General features: G+C 56.4%; 2 protein-coding genes across 2 annotated transcripts; both read right to left on the bottom strand.

Annotated features, from left to right (window-relative positions):
* Positions 1-1,429: 1,429 nt before the first annotated feature.
* On the bottom strand, positions 1,430-10,351 carry SOAT2 (sterol O-acyltransferase 2; the record flags this gene model as incomplete). Its single annotated transcript, XM_084255155.1, has 15 exons — positions 1,430-1,623; positions 1,831-1,976; positions 2,469-2,604; positions 3,130-3,228; positions 3,709-3,806; positions 5,030-5,159; positions 5,365-5,410; positions 5,882-5,957; positions 6,378-6,447; positions 6,741-7,017; positions 8,342-8,449; positions 8,773-8,832; positions 9,140-9,276; positions 9,756-9,811; positions 10,276-10,351. 15 exons carry the CDS (start codon positions 10,349-10,351, stop codon positions 1,573-1,575), a joined length of 1,566 nt encoding a protein of 521 aa, XP_084111281.1. The 3' UTR covers positions 1,430-1,572.
* A 1,180-nt stretch (positions 10,352-11,531) lies between these two features.
* Positions 11,532-15,409, bottom strand: IGFBP6 (insulin like growth factor binding protein 6). Its single transcript, XM_084254708.1, has 4 exons — positions 15,046-15,409; positions 12,917-13,056; positions 12,619-12,738; positions 11,532-11,872 (listed from the first exon to the last, which is right to left on the bottom strand). Exons 1-4 carry the CDS (start codon positions 15,374-15,376, stop codon positions 11,750-11,752), a joined length of 714 nt encoding a protein of 237 aa, XP_084110834.1. The 5' UTR covers positions 15,377-15,409; the 3' UTR covers positions 11,532-11,749.
* Between the last annotated feature and the right edge of the window lie 2,184 nt (positions 15,410-17,593).

Raw genomic sequence — 17,593 nt, 5'->3', positions numbered from 1 at the left:
CAAATATTCGATTTTAGGAAAATGTTTAAATATACTGTATCCATATGATGGAATGTTATTCTGCCATCAAAATTATGTTTACAAAGAGGATTTTTATTAACAGGGAAAAATAATTTTAATATACTGTTGAAAAAGCTAGATGTAAAACTATATAGAGTATAGTTATTTGAATACAGCTGACCTGTATTCAGAAATACATGGGAAAAGGCAGAGGACCTGAAATATGCCAAAATGTTAATAGTGTTCCCTGGGATAGGATGGTGGGCAGCTTTAACATTGACTTCTTAATGCCCTTTGTGCGTCCCTCTTTTCTTATACAATGGATTTTCATTGATTTTATAATAGCAAAATAATAAAGTTAAGTGTTCGACTCTATGTTTGGTTGTGTGAAAGCTTTTTACCTTTCAGTCTAGTTCGTGCTGGTGACAGAACTTAGGGGCATGGGTCGGCCTTGGTAAAACTGACAGACAAGGGAAACCCGTGGGAGGTTTGGTTGCACTTGTGTGGTAGTTAAGGACGAGGGACAGAGTGTGCAGTGAAGCATGTCATGGAGGAGTACTTCATGTGCGAGAAGTAAACAACAGGGGGCCTCCCTGGTGGCACAAGAGGTTAAGTCTCAGCACTATGAAGCTCTCCACAGCCGCTGGGGCATGAGTTTCATCCCCAGCCAGGGAGCAATCCACACAGCGCAGCAGACCCCTCCTGACTCGCCCACTGCTCCCCTCAGCAGTGTTTCAGTCAGCCCGCCTGTTCCGTTCCCCACTCTGTCTTTGGTAAATCCTCTCACCCCTCCATACCTCTGGCCTGTACCCCAGTTCTTGTATGCATAAATAAATAAATCTTGAAAAGATAAAAATAAAATTAGACTTTGTGGCTCACAAAGTCTAAGGATTCCTCGTGGGTCTATTGAAGGAAAGAAGGCCTGCTGTGAGCCCTCTCAAAATGTGCTAGAAGTTTCTGGGAGCAGGAGGATTGACAGGGCATGGAAACCTGAGCTGAAGAAGTCAGGTTGGAAGAAGGTGAGGCCTGGTTTGGGGGAGAAGTGGGCGGCATACAAAGGGTAGGGCAGAATGTCACCCAAGGCCCTCAGTCCCTCCTGCCACAATGTCTTGCTTCTGCTGACACAACTCTTCAATAGTGTCATTCAAAAGTGGGCCTTCGACAAATAGATGAATGAATGATGAATGAATAAAAAGAAACATAGAGTTTATTATTGTATTGAAAGAAAGAATCAAACCATACTCAGACCTTGATGGCCCCAGTTTCTCTAAGTCACCCTGCATTTACCAACTCTGTAAGGTCCTTCAAGTCTCCCTCAGTCTGGGCAGCCATGGAGTGGGAGGGAGGCCTGTGCCCAATCCATGGGGACCAGAGCACCATTCTGAGCCTGTGCTCTGCTGTCCGCAGGTCCACAGATCTCAGTTCCCGGAGTTCCCTGGTGGGATTATGCATGGCAGGCCCTCTCAACTCAGAGCTAAGTCTGAGAGTGCAGACACAGGAGCCCCAGTTCCAGGCTATGCAGGCAGAGAAGAACTTGGCGCTGTCGTCTGGGTGGTGAAGGTGTACTGGCCTCTAGGTGTGGCAGGACCAAGATCGAGGTGTCACCAGCCCCCAGAAAGTTGCCTGTGCCAGAGATAGGGGAACCTATAAATGAGGTCCTGTAAATGAGGTCCCTCTGGTGCCACCCTGTGCATCCAAGACATGGGAGCCCATCAAATCCAAACCAGGCCCTGTCCCTGATCATGGCTGTTGAATCAGGCAATGATAGGGGGTTGGCTATTGGGACAGGAAGTATGGATGGGGAGCTCAGAAACAATGGTCATCCCTTACCTGGGGCAAGGGACAGTGCCGCCGTGCATACCACTCCTGACAGTACAGGCTGACCTGGATGCCCTGGCCCAGAAAGAGCAGGGTCCACATCAGCACGTTCCATGCGGGGCCTGTGTGCCGGTCATGCATCATGAAGTTCAGCAGCCCTGGTGTGGAGGGAAGATTGTTACTCAGCTCCAGGCACCTGTGCCTCGCCTTGCCGACTGCCCTCCCACCCCAGAGCACTGGGAAGAGATGGAACAGAAAGGCCTTCCTGGGGGTGGTCTTGAGCCCTGTTCCCGAAACCCGTGGATGCCTCAAGTGGCTCGTGTGAAACCAGGATTCCTGAGTTTACACTTCAGTATCCTGAATCTCATACCAAACCTCCCTCCCTCAGGCCAGTTTTCTCCCCGTTCGTCTCTCTCTAAGCGCAGATGCCATTCTGCAGTTAGAACTCTCCCACACCGCCCCCTCCCATACCCTTTCGTGGTCTCCCTCCTTGCTCCCAAGTTCTTCCTCACCCCAACTCTCATGCCTCTCACACCCCCTTCTGTCTCGGGTACCTGGCCTTCCCCACCAGTCTGTAATCTCCAAGAGCAAGACTGCAGGCCTGCTCCCTCTTGATGGCTCCCTCTGAGTGGCACACAGGCCAAACCTACCTCCAATGACGAGGAAGAGTATCAGCATGACGGGGTAGAAGAATCCCAAGACGAAGCAAAAGATGTACTCATGGACCACTGCGGAGACCAGGAACACGCCCAGCATGGCTGGCCCTCGGGCTCGGCCACCAAGGAGCTGGTGAGGGGAGGGCAAGAGGCGGACTGAGTCTCCCTAGGACTCCACTCCCCGGGCTTCTCCCTAGGGCTTCCAGCCAGGAGGGGGTGTGGTACAATAGAAAGAAGATGGGATTTGGGGGCCCCAAGGACTGACAGTCTTATTTCAGAGTATTTTATTAGCCCCTTGGACCTTAGATGCAATTTTAGAAAGGAAATATACTACCACTTGCTCTTAGGGCTAATAAGCTGATTAAATGCATGTGACATTCTTGTTAAACTGAAAATTGCTCTATGCATGTTTCTTAGAAGCCTAAAGAGGGAAGAAATGTCTGAGGCAGGGGGTGGAATTAAGGCTAAGGAGAGAAGGAAGTTAGAACACAAGGATTTTCTGTCCGTTGTGTTGGGTGGAATGGAAGGAGATGGAAGACAGGAGGGCCCTGGGGTCGGGAAAAGGTGGATGCTGCAGAGGGAGGAAGGGAGAGGATGGCCCAGGGAGGCTCAGCCAGCTGTGGCCCAGGGAGCTGAGGGGTCCGCGGATCCGTACCCACAGCCCATCCTGATACACGTAGCTGTACAGCCAGTCGTGGACCACCACGTTCCAAGTGCGGTAGTAGTTGGAGAAGGATGTGGAATTCCACCAGTCCTGGGGGAGGGGCGGGCGGGTGAGGGAGGGATGTGAGCATGGGGCCCTGTCTTTTCCCAGGCCCCAGCTTCTCACCCCTACTCCCAGCACCTGTCTCAGTGTCTCCCCCAACATGGGCTGGCCCCTGGTCAGACAGAGACAGAAGGTACTTTCCCAGCTCCCTCTTCAGGACGCTCCCTCCTCCTCCTCCTCTCAGCACTGGAAGATTCCAAGGTAGGGGCATGAAAAGCTGTCACCCTGCTGGTCAGGAGGTGGAGGGGCAGCAACCCATAACCACACCCAGAGAAGCTGTGTCCTTGTGGGAGATGGACAGACCACTGAGGTGACGCCCAACATGGCTCCCGTCCCTCCCACACACCCCTTCCCAGCCTTCCCCGCGTCCAGCTCCCAAGCTAAATCGCTCGCTGTCTCTACAGAAGGTGCAAAGTGTTCTAGATCCCACCTGCCCGGAGTAAGGAAAGACCCAGGTCCAGAACCCACCCTGTAGAACATCCTGTCTCCAAAGCGGAGCATCTCTGCGAAGGCGTTGAGCCAGCAGTGCAGGAAGGCAAAGAAGATGAGCAACAGCATGAAGATGCCTGGCAAGTGGGGACACAGGACTGCAGGTCAGACTGGTCCACAGGGCCCCCTCCACCCCCAGGAAGATGCTCTCCCAGCAACCAGGGGACCTCAATCCCTACCCCTCATTTATTAGTCATTCACTAATTCATGCATTCATTAATTCACCCATTTGCTCATGAACTCCATGCCAGACGTTGGGGACACGGAGATAAATCTCAGAGTCCCTGGTCATGGGGAGTTCACAGAGTGATGGGAGAGAGAAAGAGAGAGACAGAGGCAGAGATCAAGACAGAGACAGCAGGCACCCGAGGCCAGATGTGTTGGGAGTTAGGCACGGTGGCCACTGATGAGCTCGGGAGTGCAAAGCAAGGAGTGGGTGATGGTGATCAATGGCTAAAAAGGGAAAGCTTGGGGCCTCCCTGGTGGCTCAAGGGGTTAAGACGCAGCCTGTGAAGCTGTCCACAGCCTCTGCAGCACGAGTTCTATCCCTGGCCTGCCAGGGAGCAACCCACATGGCGCAGCAGACCTCTCCTGACTCGCCTGCCGCTCCCCTCAGCAGTGTACTTAGGTCGATCTGCCTGTTCTGTTCCCTGCTCTGTCTCTGGTGAATCCTCTCACCCCCCATCACCGCTGGCCTGTACCCCAGCTCTTGTATGCATAAATAAATAAATCTTAAAAAAAATAAAATAAAATAAAAAGGGAAAACTTCTTGGAGGAGGGGACATCTCAGTCATAGACCTCCAAGAAGAAATGGAGTCCACAGCAAAAGGGCATTCCAGGCTTAAGGGCCAGCCCGAGGACATGGGCGTATGTGGCTTTCAGGGAATGCCTGGCTTTTGCTGGGGTGTGAAGACAGCCAGGGCTGTATGGGAAGGAACCTTGGAAGTGAGGGCAAAATTGAGAATCTTATCTGGAGATGCTGCAGTGGTGAATCACTGGAGATTTTGAAGCAGAGTAAGGAATGATGGATCTGTAGGAGAGAAGTTCATCTCGGCAATAATGCCCAGGGCAGCCGGGGAAGGAAGGATCTGGGTGATAGGTGACGAGGCTGGGTGGAGAGGGGAAGGGGCCATCTGAACTGAAATCCTGACGATGAGAGACAGCTGGAAGAGGAAGCAGACGTGAGGGAAGAGGCAGCAGGAGAAGGTGCTGAGACTGACTGCAGGTGAGCCGTTAGGGAAGGGAGGAGTTCCTGATAATGCCACCCCCCGCCACCCGGCGAAGCCTTCTCCAGCCCCACCTGGCAAGGTGGCATGCATGATGGAGAGCACCAGGGCCCGGGTGCTGAAGGGCTCCCGGCTCATGTTGGCAAAGACAGGCACACAGAGGCGGCCCAGGATGAAACAGGCATAGAGGACGCAGCCCAAGGCCTGGAGAGGGATGCGGACACGTCACTTCAGGAGAGGCCCTGGCAACTGCCCCTCACTCTGGGATCACACTCAGGCCCAGCTCCTGCCTCCCTCCCTTAGGGCCACCCGCTGACCTCCTCCCCATGCGTCCCCCACCCTATTCCCAGATTTGCTTCCTCAGCCACCATAAATCCCAGGTGGCCCACCCTCTACCCCAGCTTCTGACCTGGGCAAAGTTCTTGGCCACATAATTCCACCTGACACTGGGTGTCCTGCAGCAGCAACGGAGAGAACGTGTGTCATTCTTTTATCTTGGTTCCTGCTCAGGGCCCAGATGCTGGGGGCCTCTCTCCCCAGTTCCCTCAATTGTTCAGGCCTGGCGGGGGGTGTTTCTGGGGAGTGGGATCTAGGACACTTGGCACCTTCTGTGGATTTAGCTTGGTTGTCAACTGAGGGCACCATCCATCTGCAGTTTGCTTCGTACCGAGGGGTTTCCCAGCACGAGGGATTTTCAGTGCCCAAACTGAGACAACTCTGGGCAAGCAGGACAGCTGGTCACGCTGGGCCACTATGGCCCAGGTGAGGAGGAGGGTTAGCTTAGCTGCTGCGTATTTCCCACCTTTACAATGGGCCGCTTCGCCAGCAAGTGTTTGGGCTGAGACTAGGGACCTCAGGGAGAGGAGGGGAGGAGGGCCAGGGCCCTGATTTGCCTGGGCCCTTGGGGAAGGGGCACAGGGTCTCACCTGGGGTATGTCTCCCTGTAGATGAGTGTGGGGCAGAAGAGGAAATAGAGGTAGCTGGAGAAACTGGGGGCCTCACCTAAGGAGGGGCAAGAGGGGAGGTCAGGGGTGGGAAAAGGGTAGAAGTAAGTGGGATGCTGGGGAGGGTGGTGGGTCCTTTCATTCCAAGCACCCCATTTTCTTGTGCAGGACTTGCTGTGGCCAGAGCTTCATTTGGTACCAAGTGCCACCACCCATCTCCCCCATTTACTTCCTTAAAAAGGTTCTATACCCTGCGTCCTTCCAGGCTAGCCCTGGAAATAGGAAGGGGCAGAGCCCTGGCCACCAGAGGTGCCAGCCCTGCGAGCTGGGCCCGAGACTGCGAAGGGCAGCGCCCAGGGGGAGCCACAGCTGTGCCGCGCTGCGCCAGCCACCCCTGCCCAGGAACCAGAGCTTTCAGGAGGGCCCCCCACTGCTTGCTCCCTTGATTATTTCCAGCAGATGCAGCTGAAGGCTTCACCTCCTTTGACACCACAGGTCGCTGGCGCAGCCTCTCTCAAGAAGGAGTAGCTTTTCATCAGCAGCCTGACCTGAGGCGGAGGGGAGGGGGGTTGGGGTGCTGTGTCCTTGTGCTCTTGCTCACGGCAGGGGGCAGGACGGCCGCAGCGGGAAGGGCACCCGAGAGGCCTTCAGCCGGGAAGCCCTATCGCACCCGCGCCCCCAGCAGCGTCCATCGCGCCCTATTTCTCTGGGGCAGCCGGTCCGCTCGCGTCCCACCCCCTCCGCCCTTAGGCACGAGCTCCACCGCCCGGACCCAGACGTCCCGGAGAGCCCCCCTCACGTGAACCCAGCCCCCCCCACCCCGCCTGGCCCCGCCCATCACCTGCTCGAAGACAAGGATGCTGCGGGAGGCGGGCGGGAGCTGGTACCGCACCGCCACGTGCACCGGGAGCGCCCCCAGCACCGCCGTGTGCGCGGCCAGCAGCGCGCAGGCCAGGCCGGCCCCCAGCGCCCAGGCCCCGCCCGCCCGCGGCCTCGCCCACAGCCGCAGGGCCTGGTAGGGCACCAGCAGGGTGGACAGGAACATGGGCACCCAGGTCACCAGCGCCAAGGGCAGCTGTCCGAAGCTGAAGATCAGGAGGTCGAACTCCATCATCAGCCTTGCAGGGGGAAGGAGAGAGCAGACGCGCGTGGGCCCACCCATCCCTCCGCCGCGTTCAGGCCTCCTGGAAGATGGACTGAGGGTTCTGTGGGCGCCGGTTGCCCTGGCTCTGGCTCAAGGCTTGCCCTAGGAGACTCCCTCACGGGGTGGGTCGCCCTGGGACTTTCCAGTGCTGCAGAAGGGCTTGGGACGTGTCAGCCTCCAGGGTTGGGACGTGATGTATTTGGGATTTAACTTTTCATGCGTGTCTTTCCTCTGGAGTGTCTGCACTTGTCCACTCAAGCTCAGCCAGAAGAGGTTGCTGAGTGTGGTTTGTTTAGGCCAACAGTGTTTGGTTTGTAACAGTAAAAAGCTGGAAACCACCTGAATTGTCCATTAGGAAAGGACTAAATAAACAGCATCTGGCCCTTCGGGACTGCAGTTATTAAAGATGAACTGATATGGAACTATCTGGAAGAGAGTCTTAGGGAGTGGAACAAATCAGTAGGTACATTATCTTGTTTATGTAAACCTCCCACAAAATACATCTCCTTGGTTCAGCGTATCCATCTGGAGGTCTATTGAGGGAGAGCGCTCTGGAGGGAAACCCTCAAAACTAAAAATTGTTACCTCTGGGGAGTGAGCTGGGATTGAGGGGGGTGGTCAAAGACTGTCATTTTCCGTATACTTGAACGTTTTACTGGAAGTTGCACCTTATACTACTCATAATCACCAACAGGTTACAAAAAGGAAGTGCTGTCGCTGAACCTGCAGACCCTAAGCCTTACTCAGGGTGAGGGGTCGGGGGGGACCTGCAAATACAGACCTTCCCAGGGGTATATAGTCTGCTGAGCCTTGTCCCAGAGTGGGGTGCCCTGTGGGGAGCACCACCGATGGGAGCCCTGGTGTGCATGCGGGGCTTCTCCCAAGATTGGGAGGGCCTCACAGACAGGGTGGGGTCTGCCCCTCATCTCTCTGGCCTTTGGGGTTGCTGTTTCTTCAGTGCTCAGTGGAGGTTACTTGAATTAATCAGCCCTGACTGGGAAAGGAGTGTGTGGGGACAGGTGCCAACACATGGATGTCTACCTGAGGGCAAGGTTCCTACTGAGAAATATTAAAGAGAGGTGTGTCCTCAGAGTGGCTGACCCTGGGAGGACAGAACACGGGGCATCTAAGGCTGAGGCGGGAGAAATCCAAAACAGCATAATAAGTGGGAAGGTTGTTGGGTGCGATGCCAGTGCATGTTCAATAATCAAAGGCCCTGAGCTCGCTCAGGCTAGTGGCAGGTGGAGCTCTGGGGCCCGGGGTCTGACCTGATCCTGTCCCGAGTGGGAGGGGCCTACCTGCCCTCGTCAATGAAGTCGATGGCCAGGGTGCTGATAATGAAGACACACAGGCCGGCGATGAACATGTGGTAGATGGTGCGGAAATGTTGCACCTCCATCAGCTCACTGGAGAGATAGGGCCCAGAATGTTAGCGTGGGAGGGTCCCCAAGGCAGAGTGGGCTAGGTCAGACACTGTCCACGTGTGAGGTGGGGCCCGGTGATTTGGAACTTGCAGCTAAGGGCCGGGATGTGGCTGGGACCGTTATCCAAAACCCTTTCCCACCCAGACACTCCTTATCTGGGTGGCTTTTTTCTGTAGTCACATCCAGGACGAATATCTTAATTCCCTCTTTTAAGTCCTCCCCACAAATCACCTCGAGTCTGGGGATGACAGAGGAGTTGTTCTGAACCCCCGACCTCCCATCCTCTGTCCTTACCCCTGACTTACTCAAGCAGGGACTTGCGGATGATGAAAACTTTCCGCTTCCCCACGGATGTCTCCCTGGTCCTGAAATGAGATGGCTGTTCTGGGTCAGGGCCCAAAAGAAGAAATCAGTAGCCTTGGGAACCAAGGGCAGTAGTAGGGGAAGGTCAGGATTAGGGCCAGAGGGCAAGACCCGGTGGAAGGTCAGGGCCAGGGTACCGCAAGGCCCAGAGGTGGAGGTCAAGAAGGCAGAAGCAGGAAGGGGAGCGGTGGGGAAGCTGAAGTCAGGGTCACACCCGTGCTGGCAGGAGCAAGATGATGTTTATGCCTCAGTCTTGAACATGATCCCACTCCAGCCATTCCCCAGCCCCTTCGCTCCTCAAATTCATACTTGCTCAAGGAATCTGGAGGGTTGGAGGGCGGGGGTCCGCCTTGGGGTGGGTAGGATTGTACGGCCTCCCACATGGCCCGATCCAGCAGCTCCATCAGCTGTCCCTGTGCTTTCTCCAGCAGCTGTGTCTTCACAGCCTACGGGACAGAGCAGGGCAGGGCCCACAGATCCTGCATCCAGTCGGTCATCCTGTCATTCACCAGACAGCTACTGAACTGCCTTCTTGTCAGGTTCACTAAGTACTAGCAATAGAAACGAACAGGGCTGAGTCCTGCCCAGAGACTGTCCAGTGTGTCTCCCTACGGCGCCCCAGGGCAGCGGTGAGGATCTGGGGATGACAGTGACTGCGACACTTTGTCTCTGGGTCTGAATCCGAACCATCTTGTCAGCTCTGTCCCTCTCTCTTCTCCTTGGCCCCGGGCTCTCTCCTGACCTTTCACCCCACTCTCTGGAGAACTGCTCGCCCGCTGACTTTTGGTCCCTGCCCTAACCCCTCTATCTTAATCCTCGGCTCTACCCTTATCCAAGAGCAGTTGTCGTCACCAGCCCAGTGCTCGCTCCTCTCTCCCTCCACTCCTGACTGGACCCGTCCGTCTTGACCCCTGGCATCCCTCACCTCCATTTGCCGGGTCCATTGCACCAAGTCCAGGCCTCTGTTTGTCTCAGTGTTCCCTAGGAGGGGGTCAAAGGGCACACTCAAGGGGAGGAGCCAGGCCTCCGTGGCCTCTCTGCAGACCCAGAGGCTTCCTCTGTGCAGGAAATGCTTCCTACCTGCTCAGCAGCCTCCCAGCCCCCACCCAGTAGACTTAGTCTTAGGTGGGGCAGTCACAAGGGGAAGTTCTTTTTGCAGGGGGTGGGGAAGCCTTTGACCGGCAAAGAGCCTGGTGACATTACTGGAAACGGGATTCCCAGAGAGCAGGAAGCTACTGTCTTCACCCGCTGAGGTTAGAGAGTCTAAAGGCAAAGCCATGGCTCTGAATGGGCTTTTCTGCTCCTCTCCCCACTGGGCAGCGAGGATCAACGTCAGGATCCACCTTTCCTGCTTTCGCAGGGCCGCGGGGCGGACAGACTGTGCACAGTGCATCACGGCCACCACCCCACTCCCGGTGCCTGAGCTTCTGCTCTGAGGTGCTCACCTTCTCTGCTGGGGCGGTCCTCCTGCTGGCCTCTCTGGCCCTCTCTCTTCCGCAAGTGGGCCGCCTTTGATTCCATGATGGGAGCCTTCACTGGGCAGCGGGCAGCTGCGTCCCTCTCTCCTCCAAGGGCTGCCAAGCTCCTATCTCACTCAGCTTAGCGAACAGCGCCAAAGACTAAAGTCCTCTCCAGAGGAGGGGGCCTCGGGAGTGTGAAAGGTTATCTGCTCCGAGAGCAGAGCTTCTCAGCTACAGACTCAGCTCTGCTGGCCGTCCTGCTGCAGAGATGCAGCCCCCAGCTTCCCCGCCACCCAGGTGCCCGGTTCCCAGCATGCCCTCCCGCCCTCAGGAATGGTGCTGTGCATCGTGGGGAGGGGACTTTGCCTCTCAGAGCCTTATCTCCTTCCATGGCTCACCCTCCAATCTCTCCCTGCAGGCTGAAGGTGGGGAGGAGTCGGAAACATCTTTATGTACGGAGCACTGGGCTATTGCAGATGGTGAGATAGTGTGTGACTGAACTGTGTAATTCAGAAGCATATTTGCGTGTGATTAATATTCTGGTGGTATTGGCACCTGTGACAACTCGGCGCTGTGGCCCTCAAGGAAGTGCTGGTGCCAGGACCCCTGAATGCCAGCTCATCCCCACACCTGCTTGGGGTGGCTTGTAGGCAGAAGCAAAACACACACGTATTCAGCCCCGCCGTGATGTCAGGTATTGTCATACATGGAAGAACAGGATTTACACCCTCCTGTCATCTACTGGCTGTGTAATTTCAGGCAAGTGACCCAGAGATTTTAAGCCACAGTTTCCTCCTTTGAAAAGTGGGGCCCAAAATCCCTCCCTCACAAAATGAGGCAGTTCCTAAGTAAAAGCACGTGGTCTGTGAGAGGAGCTTGATAAATAATTATTTCCCTTCCCTTTTAGTAGGAAGTAACAGAAAGCTCTTTGTTGGGCTTCTGCTGGGGATTAACTATTAAGCCTTCCTCTCCCCTTTGTGTTCAAAGATCAGTATTAGAAAGGAGGTCACCACCTCAGGCCAAAACCATGGCCCAGTGTCTCCCTCCACACACACTGGCCTCCCCACCCTCTGCTGGGTAGTTTGGTGAGGCTGGAGGGTTTGAAACCTCTGCCAGCCTCCTTCCTTCCAAGTGCAGCAGAAAGGACAGAAGGTGGTCCGCAGGCTGCGGTGGGGTGCTGCTACAGCGGGCTGGAGTGGAGGTAGAGAGAAGGGCCGTGGGTTCCAGAAATGTGAGAGGTGGAAGCAGGGATGCAGGTCAGACACCCCCAACACAGCTTTATTACCGCCCAAGCCAACAATTTTGCCAGGCGTGAGGCCCCAGGGATAGGGGAACAACAGGGTAGGGCCTGAAGGTGAAGTGTGGAGCTCAGGGCCCCTGAGCTACTCATCACTCAACAAATGACCCAACATGACAGCCCCAGGCTCCTGCTGGAGGCCCTGAAGCCCCCCACCCAGCCTCAGCCACTGCTGTCGGTGGCACAGTGGGAGTGTCCATCGCTGTTTGGGGGCCCTGGCAAGGGCTGGCCCATCCGATCCACACACCAGCAGGGACCTCGGCGTTGCCCCTGGGAGGAACGGCACTGAGGAGAGAGGTACAGGGATCAGGGGTGAAGCCTGAGGCTTCCAGGAGGAGAGAAGGGACTCCTGAGTCTGAGTGTGCACCTGAGCTCTGAGCGCTCCCTTCTCTTGCTTCTTCTCTTCACCCACTAAGTTGTGCCTGTTGTTTTTTAAAAATTTTTATTAGAAGATCTGGGGTGTAGGCTAGAGGTGCAATGGGGGGTGGGGGGAATGAGAGGATTCACCAGAGAAGAGTGGGGGAGTAGAACAGGTGGTTCTGCTGAAGTACACTGCTCAGGGGAGTAGCTGGCGAGACAGGAGAGGTCTGCTGTGCCATGTGGGTAGCTCCCTGGCCAGGGAAGGAACTCAGTCTATGACAGTGACAGTGCTGAGACTTAACCCCTAGGCCACCAGGGAGGCCCTAACTCGTGCCTGTTCTAGGCCAGAACTGTAGTTCTCAAAGCATGGTTCCAAAAAAGCAGCATCAAGCATCACTAGGGACTGATTTTGAAATGCACATTCTCAGGCCCAACCCACACCTTCGGGATCAGAAACTCTGCAGGTAGGACTCAGCCACCTGTGGGACACACTCCTAGGCACTCTAACTCCCCAACTACAGCACCTGGTTGTTTTTTTCTTAGGTTTGTGTGGATCCAAAATTTACGAATCCTTGAAGGCAGGGTCAGGGGCCTATCTATGCAACCTTGTTAGCCCCCACCCCCTGCAGGCGCCGTGTGCAGATGGAGTAAGCTGAGAAGAGTGGCCCTACCTGCCGCTTCCGGTAGAAGCCTCGGTGGTCACAATTAGGCACATAGAGCGTGTGAGCCCCTCGGTAGACCTCAGTCTGGAGCTGCTGCAGCACTGAGTCCAGATGCCTGCGGCACGGGCCCTAGGGCGCAGGGACAGCAGGCAGCTCAGTCCGCCAGTCCAGTCCCATGGCACAGCCCGCAGGTCCCACCAACCCGACTCCCAGGACTGACCCTGGAGACTCCTGTTAGCCCCGGGAACAGTCTCACATGGAGTGTCCAGGGCGCCCCCCCTCCTGCTCCCTCCACCCCCAAACACACCATCTCAGTGTCTTGGACACCCCCAGAATTGGGCCGGGCAGGATTGGTAGAGGTCCCGGGATTCCTCTGTTGGTCTCTGCGGCTCCCATCCTGTGGGCGAGGGGTCCCTGCTCGGGGTCTGCTCTCCTTGGGCTTCTCCCCTACAGCCGCAAGAGAAATGGGGGAAAAGCTGGAAATCAGCCAGATGTCAAAGACCAGAGCTAGCGGGAAAGAGCTTCTACCAGCTGAAGAGAGAGGAAGAGACTTAGGGAGCGGGGAAGTGAGGGGTGTTAGAACCTTCTCCACCTTCTTCTGGTCTCAGTTCCTTTCTCTGAAAAACGGTGATAGTACCTTTCCCGGCAGTATCTTCAGACTAATGTTCAGACTTACAGAGAAGCATTTCAGAAAGCAAAGATTGAGAACAAATCCAAATACATGAGGAGACCTTGGGCTTGGGGGTGAGAAGCTTGGGCCGGCCGTCCCGCTAGTGGCCGGCAGGGGGTGCACCGACCCAGGGCGATGGAGCAGAGGACACCAGATGTGGGCAGGGGTCAGCCGGGGCCCAAGGGGAGGGCTCGTCCCCGCCGTGCGCCTACTGTGACTCTGCTGTGACTCGGCTCACCCCTTGCAGGCAGGCCTGAGACCCGGACTCTTTGGGGGCATTGCAGCAGAGCCCTCTCCCTTCTGGCCCCCTGGGGTTCAGCGCTGCTCAAGCCCAGTGTTTCCAGGAACATGTGGGATTCAGTCCTTCCCCCGGACAGGCTGAGGGCAGGCTGCAAAGGTGTCTGGACTGAGGGGCTTCTAACCCGCAGGCTGCTCCTGGCTTCCGAGAGAGTTTAACACGTGGTGTCTTGGGGGGCCTGGGAGAACTCAGGACTGGGAGGGGTGCGGAAATAAGTCTGGGTGAGGAAAAGGCAGGGAGGGGAGCATGCCTTGCTCGAGTTTGCCTTGTTGTAAAATTAGATCTTAAGACCCCGGAAGGGATGGTCGCTCCCTCTCCAGGCCCAAAGACAGGCTCGCCGCAGGTTCTCAGCCCTCAAACCTGGACAGTCGCTTCCTTGTCTGCTCCAGCAAACCCAAAGCCATTTCCTCTGCAAGGCTGAGCCCAATCCTTCTTCCACCCTCCTGTCCAGACCTTGCCCCTCCTTCCCTTCATCGAGCACCGGACCACCACCAAGATCCCAGTTGGTCCTCACAGCCACACCACCCCTTCTAGGGGGACCCCTAGCAGCCTGGATCCAAGCATTTGGGATGAAAAGAAACTCTGATTTAATTTTCCATCCCTTCCCATGGAAGGAACCAGGAGCTTCCTGGGAGGGCTCTTTGCATTTCCTGCCTTCCCTAGCTCCCTACTGCCCCCCCCCCCTTTTGGATTCTGATTCACTCTGTCCCACCCACCCAGTGACTCAGCCTCTGGGGTAGGGTGGGGTGGATGGAGGCTTCTGAGCAGCTTTAAATCATAACCCTGATTTGACAGATTCCTTCTTTTCCGACCTCTGTTTCCCTCCCTGGGGGCCCCGTCCGTCCTCTCACCTTGCCTGGCCTGAAATAATTCTGAATTTGAGGCATCTTCTGTTCTAAACCTCATGTTCAGCTGCTTGTCTTAATACCTTGGTTTTAAGAAATCAATAGAATTATTTATATAATAGAATTATTTTTTCTTAATTCAAGTATTTTCTTAATACACAGATATTAAGAGGGGAGAGGGAGACAGCTTGTACAGGGTTTGGGAGGCTGGGGTCCCCTCCACCCTTACTCCAAGTGGAAGCTGGGAACATGTGGGTTCTTTCTCCAGCTTGGAGGTCTGGGGCTGAAGGAGCTGGGCCCCTGGGTCATAGGACATGCCTCAAAACCTCTTCATCACCCACTACTTTCCCTTCAAGAGAAATTAAATAGAAGAGGGTGGGGGGCGGAATCCTGAGGGTCAGACTATCCCTGCCCTCCTTGTCCCTAGGACCTCTAGCCTCACCCCAAATTTTCACTTCCCTCCACGGCCCCCTTCACCCCCAAATGGAGCCCCCAGAAGTGGGAAAGAGGAAGACTCAATGGCAGGAACCAGGGGTTTGCGGGGCGGGAGGCGCGCGCCTACCCAGAGCCGTGCCCGCAGACTTGGGGGGCTCAGGGGGGCTGGCCAGGCGGAGCGGACTCACCCGAGGGCGCGCGCGCAGGGCCGCAGCGGCCCCGGCCCTGCAGCAGCGCCCGCAAAGGGGCCTCCTCTTCCTTGGGCGGCAGACACTGCAGTCCCGGGGCGCAGTTCGGAGTGTAGACCCCGCACTGCTGCCCCTCCCGCCTGAGACAGCCCCCAGCTTCCGCGCAGCCCTCCTCTGACAGCCCCCCGTCCTCCTCCTCCACGCAGCCCCCGCGACAGCCCGCCTGCGCTCCCGGCCCGCAGCCTGGGCACCGTGCCAGGGCGGCTCCGGGGCGGGCAGCGAGCAGCAGAGTTAGCAGCAGCAGCGGCGGCGGCAGCCTGGGGGGGGTCATGGTCAGGATGGCCCCGTCCACTCCTCTCAGCAGTCCCGGCGCAGCTACTGCCCGCCGCCGCCCCTCCGCCTTAAGTAGCCGCCTGCCAGGGGCCGGGCCCTTTAAGAGCCAGGTGCAGGGGGGTGGGGGAGCAGGCTTGGCCTTTCCCTAAACTGGGTGGGACGGCAGGCCCCCTCCCCGACACCTGCGGCCGGCCCGCCCTTCGCGCCCCCTCCCTTCCCAATTTCTGTTTACTTCCCAAATTATTCTGATCTTTCTTGCTTTGTTCCCAGGAATCGCCTCTGGAATTTGGGAGCTGGACGGCTGGGTGGAGGGACTGGAGGGCGGGGTGGGCTGGAGAAGGGAGGACGGAGCTGGGAAGGAGGAAAATCTGAAATCCAGTTGAGTAGGAGGAGGAAGGGGTCATAGGAAGGCCAGGGAGTGAAATGCTGGGGGTCTCGATGTGGGTGCAGTAGGGATGGTGAGTGTGTGGGGAGGTCTTGAGGCCAGTGGGGAACAGCACAGAGTGGAAAAGGCCGAGGTGATGGTCTAGGGAGACCCTTCTGCAGGGGAGAGAGTAGACCAAAGCAGAGCAAAACCCAGGGAGAGAAAACCTCCCGGAGCTGTGACTGCCTGAGAGAGAGCCTGTCGGGGCTAGGATGGTGAGAGGGGTTTCGGGGCGCAAGGGGTGTGGTGGAGAGTAGAGAGACACACATTGAATGAACGCTCCGAAACCACAGTGAGTCTGGGAGGATGGCAGGGGCGGCAGAGAACTGGCTGAACACCCGGGAGGGAGGGACAGGGCAGAATCGGCAAGTTGAAATTATGGGGGAGAGGGTAAAAGTTGGAGGAACCCATACTCCATGTTTTTGGGACCAGTAACTTGAGAGCCCACCCCATCCCCATTCCTGTCCTTCATCCAGGCCGGCTCACCCCTCTATTCCACGCCTTGTCTAGAATCTGCCCCCGACCCCATCCCCAACCAGTATCCTCCACTGGGGTTTCTGGACTCATCGGGCTGTGCAGTGCCCGGGGAATGGTGGAGAGTGGAGGGCGATTGGTTGGGGCGCTTCCGCCTGCCTGTTTGTGGCCTTCACTGCACTGGTCTGTTCCCCCCAATACCCCTTCCTGACGGTCCTTCCCCAGGCAGGGCCCCACCCATCCCCAGCACTCCCGGCCTGGCCTTCCTTCCTAGAGGGAGGAAGAAGGACCAGCAGTCCACACCCACCCAGCTCTGGGTTATGCAACAAAGGCCATCTCATTCTTTCCTAAAACAAGGGCTTCGGGCATTGACTAAATTTAATTCTGGGCCTCCCAGCGCTACCCCCTTCACCCCCCCCCCCACCCCTTACAGTGCAATCCCAGGACTCGAATTTAGGGACCTGTGTCTCTCAGGAACCCTGAGACACTGACTGATGCAGATTGGTGGTGGGGAGGGGGGTAGTGAGTGAGAGGGGCCCCCCCTTCCACTCTGTGGAGGCTCTGTGGACTCTCTTGCCCCAAGCTCTGACCCCAGGGCAAGGAGCTCTTTTTCTGTCCCCAAACCCTTATCTCTGTTTATTTTGCCCTGCATGGGGTTCTGGCTCCAGCTTGTTACTCCTGAATATAAGGAAAGGCCTATGGGAAGTTGGGATGGGGAAGAGAAGGCCATGCTCCCAGGATCCCTGCATGGCTTCTTTTTTTTTTTTTAAAGATTTATTTATTTATACAAGCACTGGGTACAGTCAGAAGGGCGGGAGGGTGAGAGGATTCACCAGAGCCAGAGCGGGGAGCAGAGCAGGCAGACTGACGAAGTACACTGCTGAGGGAAGCAGCGGGCGGCAGGAGAGGTCTGCGTGCCGTGTGGGACCCTCCTCCTGTGGCCAGGGAGAAGTCAAGGATCGAACCGGTGCTGCAGAGGCTGCGGGCAGCTTCGCAACCCAGCGCTCAACCACTGCGCCACCAGGGAGGCCTCCCAGCATGTTTTTTTTTTTTTTTTTTTTTTTTAAGATTTATTTATTTATTTATACAAGCACTGGGTACAGTCAGAAGCGCAGGAGGGTGAGAGAATTCACCAGAGCCAGAGCAGGGAGCAGAGCAGGCAGAAGGACCGACTTTTTAATTGTGTTTGTGCCCCTGCTTTGTAGGTTATATTGCAGAAAAGCCCAATACACATCCACCACTCCCTTCTCTACTGCCGCCTCCCACTACTGGCACCCCTACAGATTCCTCCTGTCTGGCTTGACGCCCCACTGCTGT

Source organism: Talpa europaea (genome assembly GCF_964194135.1).
Source record: "Talpa europaea genome assembly, chromosome: 15".
NCBI lineage: Eukaryota > Metazoa > Chordata > Mammalia > Eulipotyphla > Talpidae > Talpa > Talpa europaea.
Note: the sequence above shows the minus strand (reverse complement) of the source record. Positions and strands in the feature narration are given on the sequence as shown.

Bases quoted from the DNA above. Each gene is read 5' to 3' on its own strand.
- IGFBP6 (XM_084254708.1), bottom strand. From the start codon at position 15,376: ATGACCCCCCCCAGGCTGCCGCCGCCGCTGCTGCTGCTAACTCTGCTG. The intron at 12,739-12,916 runs GTGTGTTTGGGG...CCTGCGCCCTAG, and splicing joins GTGTCCAAGACACTGAGATG to GGCCCGTGCCGCAGGCATCT. The intron at 11,873-12,618 runs GTAGGGCCACTC...CTCTCTCCTCAG, and splicing joins GCTTCTACCGGAAGCGGCAG to TGCCGTTCCTCCCAGGGGCA.